This window comes from Amphimedon queenslandica, unplaced genomic scaffold (genome assembly GCF_000090795.2).
Source record: "Amphimedon queenslandica unplaced genomic scaffold, v1.1 AMPQUscaffold_13079, whole genome shotgun sequence".
In the NCBI taxonomy this organism is placed as follows: Eukaryota; Metazoa; Porifera; class Demospongiae; order Haplosclerida; family Niphatidae; genus Amphimedon; species Amphimedon queenslandica.
Genome location: NW_003546685.1, coordinates 68,235 through 72,775, shown reverse-complemented (window position 1 = coordinate 72,775; position 4,541 = coordinate 68,235). Strand labels below are relative to the sequence as shown.

The following is a 4,541-nucleotide window of genomic DNA, read 5'->3' as shown; positions in this document are numbered from 1 at the left end:
CATCAATATTAGTAAGAAAGTACATATACATGTACATGTATTTGTACTATAGTGTGTGGTAGTGTGTATCAAAGGCACTGCCATGAATATATATAGTGTAGATCACAGGAGGGGTAGCTAGTAGTGTCATCTAAAGGCTGATTCACCCACATGCTATTAGAGTACACACTATAGTAATTGATAGTACTATAGCCTCCGCTTCTAATCAACTAACATCCTCCTGTATACCCATCTGTAGTTTATCTATAACGTGTACATGTACATGTGTACATGCATGTACTGTATAGCGGGTATATTTCATCTTCATTCTAAGCAGGATTAGAAATTTTCGTTTGTTTTATTTTCGTTCTGAGCAGCCATTTTGCACACGTGGCATTGAGGAAACGCCCTTTTCGTTTGAGAAATATTCGTTTTACAAGGAATGAGAACGAAAAGAACAAAATTAAACTCGGACGGAATATACCCACTGTACCCACTTAATATTAGTAAGAAAGTACATATACATGTACATGTATTTGTACTATAGTGTGTGGTAGTGTGTACCAAAAGCACTGTCATGAGTATATTAGTGTAGATCACAGGGGGGGTAGTTAGTAGTGTCATCTAACGGCCGATTCACCCACACGCTATAAGAGTACACACTATAGTAATTGATAGTACTATAGCCTCCACTTCTAATCAACTAGCATCCTCCTGTATATCCATCTGTAGTTTATCTATAACGTGTACATGCATGTACTGTATAGTGGGTATATTTCATCTGGAAAAATGTTCGTTCTAGGCAGAATTAGAAATTTTCGTTCTGAGCAGCCATTTTGCACACGTGGCATTGAGGAAACGCCCTTTTCGTTTGGAAGATATTCGTTCTACAAGGAATGAGAACAAAAAGAATGAAATTAAACTCGGACGGAATATACCCACTGTACAGTATATGTAACTATATTCTTATAGTATCACTGGTCTGAATTATGTGTACTATCAGAAGATAACATAATAAAGGAGAACATGTCTAGAGAGATGACCAACATATGTGAATGGGCTAAGAGGTACATGTACATGTACACATGTATATGTATTGTACAGTAATGGTAGAGAGAGAGAGGGGAAGGGAAGAATCCATTTAGTACAGTTTATTTTGGCAGATTAAGTACATATGTGCAATTGTATGTATTCTCATTTATTTTTAGTGATTTTAGTGCTGCTCTCTTTTCGTTTCACTTCTTCTCATCCTCCTACCTTCCTGGAGTATCAGTGTTCATATTCAACACGTTAACGGCATCAAGTAATGCTGATAGAATCATGCTATCTTTTAAGACATTTATTGATCGGAATCAGTCAAAATTTGATACTAAAGTGAGCAGATTGAGATGAGTTTGAGGAACGATTTTGTTCTTTTTTTGTTTAATTTTCAGATATTACTAACTTTCATTTTTGATTGCTGCGTCAGAAAGCTCTCAAGATCTTGGGCTCAACTCCTTGAATCTCCTTTAATTGAAAATCAATTAATAACAATATCAAAAGTATTGTGATTGTTTATAAAAAATAAATATGTAATTTTTTCCCGTAGTTTTGCTTAGAGAGGGAGATGCAAGCATGGAGGATCATCGCTAGTAATAACAGTAATTATTATTGATATTGCAGTGTTTATAAATTATCTGTCGCTAATACTTTCACTTTCAGATAGCACTGAGTTCATAACAAACTTCAGGTAAGCTTTTAACATACATGTACGTACCTAGTATACTCCAGTAAAACACAGTATATTTTCAGTAAATTTAGCACAATGTACTTGAGTATAAATTGAGTCTTTGCTTTTTTCATTTTAGGAGACTGTTTCCAAGTAGTTATGAACAAAGAGTAATCCCACTTGTTTGTATAAAGTGAGAATTGAGAGACTATGCAGTGTCTGTGTTTGCATTTTGTACCTCAAGTTTATAAACTTTGTGGTAAACACATATTCTGCTTATCAGATGTAGATATTGGTAAGTAAGTAACTTCCTCTATTTGTGTCTTGAGACAGATAGAGGAGGAGGAAGAGTAGATAACAGCTTCATGTACATGTACAAGATAGGCAGAATGTGTATGTACTACAGAGATTGAGTGTTGTGATCTTTCTCTCTCACTTTCATTTAGGATCCTTCTACCTATCAAAAAACCCTTAGTCCAAAAGGTTACTAAACAATAGTAAATATACATATCTTTGTGTCTCCCTATTAATTACATGCAGCTGGCTTTAGATTCAAACTTAGTACAGTTTATATTTACCATACACTCTAATCTATTAACAAGTACTGAGGACTACCAGCTGTCAGGTGACTCCATTACTAATAATACCAGTACCACAGCTGCTTCTGATACTGGATACGAAGGCCTTCAGGTTATCAAGCAGAAGAATATATGTATAGATTTATTTTAAATTTTAATTTGTATTGTATAGTCTTTTTGTCCTGCATTTTATCGGCACTGCACTGCTCTAGTGAAGACTTTTATAGAGTTTTCAAGTGTTCCTGTTTTGAAAGTAAAGGGAGGGAAAAGAGATTTAATGGTATTGTTTCTTTTTAGAATTGTCTGTCTTGGTGTCATGGCTCTCTCAAGCAATCAATAAAATCAAAAATCACTAATAATAATAATAATAATAATAGTGAAACTGCTTTGTTATCTTAATGTATTATCACTTATTATTATCAGCTGAATCTTAGTCTAGTCTATGATCTATTTCAGTATTGTGACGTCATCATCATTATTATTAATAATTAACCACTTAGACTGTACAGAAGCACATTGTTGTCTCTCATTTCTTATTGTGTGGAGAAGGAGAGGAGAAAGAGAAGGTGTATCATGAGGCCTTTTAGCGTTTCTCTTCTGCTTTTGGCTCTCCTGCAATGTCTGCCTTGTATCTGCTCTCAATCTACAGAAATTGGTATGTATGTATAGAAATATTTCTTGCTATTAAATCCTCCTCTTTTTTTCTCATAGGCAGTGGTTTTGATGAGGATGAGTATAATATTTCTTCTCTATCGTCCACTAGTAGTATGAGTATAGTTACTTCTACTAGCATCGACTTTTCAATGCTTTTCTCATCTTCATCCAGTCAAAGCAGCTCACTTCATACATTGTTCAGTAGTACAATGGATGCTTCATTGTTGGGTGCTACCATTAGCCGATTGTCTACTTCATTTGATGCTACAATTAGTCCATCATTCAGTATTTTATTGGATGCTACTTTTAGTCCATCATTTAGTCTATTGGATGCTACCATTAGTCCATCAGTTACTTCATTGGAGGCTGCCATTAGTTCATTGGGTGCTACTGTCACTCCATTAGTTAGTTCAATAGATGCTAGTCCATCAGTTACTTCGTCAGTTGCTGCCATTAGTCCATCAGTTACTTCATTAGATGCTACCATTAGTCCATCAGTTACTTCATTGGATGCTGCCATTAGTCCATTGGTTAGTTCATCGGGTGCTAATGTCAATCCATTAGTTAGTTCAATGGATGCTACTCCATCAGTTGCTGCCATTAGTCCATTAGTTACTTCATCAGATGCTACCGTCAGTTCATCAGTTAGTTCAATGGATGCTCCATCAGTTACTTCATTGGTTGCTAGTCCATCCGTTAGTTCATCAGTTGCTACCATCAGTCCATCAATAGTTTCTCCATCACCTGAAGCAGTCATGAGCTCTTTGGATGATATTCTCTTCAGTTCAGTGGATTTGGATGCTACATCTTCAGTCGCTACACTGGATCTCATTGCTTCTTCTTCTCCAGTTATTTCTGTCACGACAAGCTCTTCATTTATCAGCATCACTGATGTCGAGTTTACAACAACACAAACTGATTCTGTATCTACAATCCATTCATTTTCTATTGGTATTCCATCAACAACCACTAGCATAACCAGCAACATCAGTAGTACAGTATTTGATGTTTCTTCTATAGTGTCTAGTCTCGTTATTTCAGTTACTGATTTAAGTTCAACATCACTTGATGTCACCAGCAGTTATCTTACAACAAGACCTGATGTCACCAGTACTTCTCTTGCTACAACACTTAATGTTACCAGTACTTCTCTTGCTACAACACTTGATGTTACCAGTACTTCTCTTGCTACAACACTTAATGTTACCAGTACTTCTCTTGCTACAACACTTAATGTCACCAGTACTTCTCTTGCTACAACACTTAATGTTACCAGTACTTCTCTTGCTGCAACACTTAATGTCACCAGTACTTCTCCTGCTACAACACTTAATGTTACCAGTACTTCTCCTGCTACAACACTTAATGTCACCAGTACTTCTCTTGCTACAACACTTAATGTTACCAGTACTTCTCTTGCTACAACACTTAATGTTACCAGTACTTCTCTTGCTACAACACTTAATGTCACCAGTACTTCTCTTGCTGCAACGCTTAATGTCACCAGTACTTCTCTTGCTACAACACTTAATGTCACCAGTACTTCTCTTGCTGCAACACTTAATGTTACCAGTACTTCTCTTGCTACAACACTTGATGTTACCAGTATCAGTTCTCTTACT

At 36.0% G+C, this 4,541-nt stretch overlaps 3 protein-coding genes across 4 annotated transcripts in view; all 3 read left to right on the top strand.

Annotated features, from left to right (window-relative positions):
• LOC109585347 (Fanconi anemia group A protein homolog) overlaps positions 1–937 on the top strand; it is a 5,438-nt gene extending 4,501 nt beyond the window's left edge. The window contains exon 24 of the mRNA XM_020001376.1: positions 782–937. Coding sequence (XP_019856935.1) covers positions 782–937 — 156 coding nt within the window. The remainder of the gene's footprint in view (positions 1–781) is intronic.
• Positions 7–2,720, top strand: LOC109585348 (uncharacterized). Of its 2 annotated transcripts, XM_020001391.1 has the most exons (11): positions 7–11; positions 952–1,046; positions 1,188–1,353; positions 1,413–1,520; positions 1,568–1,619; positions 1,681–1,708; positions 1,827–1,880; positions 2,134–2,170; positions 2,228–2,377; positions 2,438–2,518; positions 2,563–2,720. In XM_020001391.1, the coding sequence occupies exons 2-11, from the start codon at positions 1,006–1,008 to the stop codon at positions 2,662–2,664; spliced, it is 819 nt and encodes a 272-aa protein (XP_019856950.1). In that variant the 5' UTR covers positions 7–11; positions 952–1,005; the 3' UTR covers positions 2,665–2,720. The 2 variants fall into 2 exon arrangements, with proteins under 2 accessions (XP_019856950.1, XP_019856949.1); XM_020001390.1 differs by lacking the exon at positions 7–11 and having other exon boundaries at positions 618–1,046.
• A 97-nt stretch (positions 2,721–2,817) lies between these two features.
• The window catches only part of LOC109585346 (mucin-5AC-like), a 2,822-nt gene continuing 1,098 nt past the window's right edge, over positions 2,818–4,541 (top strand). Inside the window, exons 1-2 of the mRNA XM_020001375.1 lie at positions 2,818–2,920; positions 2,977–4,541. Coding sequence (XP_019856934.1) covers positions 2,839–2,920; positions 2,977–4,541 — 1,647 coding nt within the window. The 5' untranslated portion in view covers positions 2,818–2,838. The remainder of the gene's footprint in view (positions 2,921–2,976) is intronic.

What these genes read in the sequence shown, in the direction of transcription:
- LOC109585348 (XM_020001391.1), top strand. Translation starts at nt 1,006, where the DNA reads ATGTCTAGAGAGATGACCAACATATGTGAATGGGCTAAGAG. An exon ending in GATCATCGCTAGTAATAACA is followed by an intron (nt 1,620 to 1,680) that starts GTAATTATTATT and finishes TTTCACTTTCAG; the next exon opens with ATAGCACTGAGTTCATAACA. An exon ending in CTGGATACGAAGGCCTTCAG is followed by an intron (nt 2,378 to 2,437) that starts GTTATCAAGCAG and finishes TGTATTGTATAG; the next exon opens with TCTTTTTGTCCTGCATTTTA.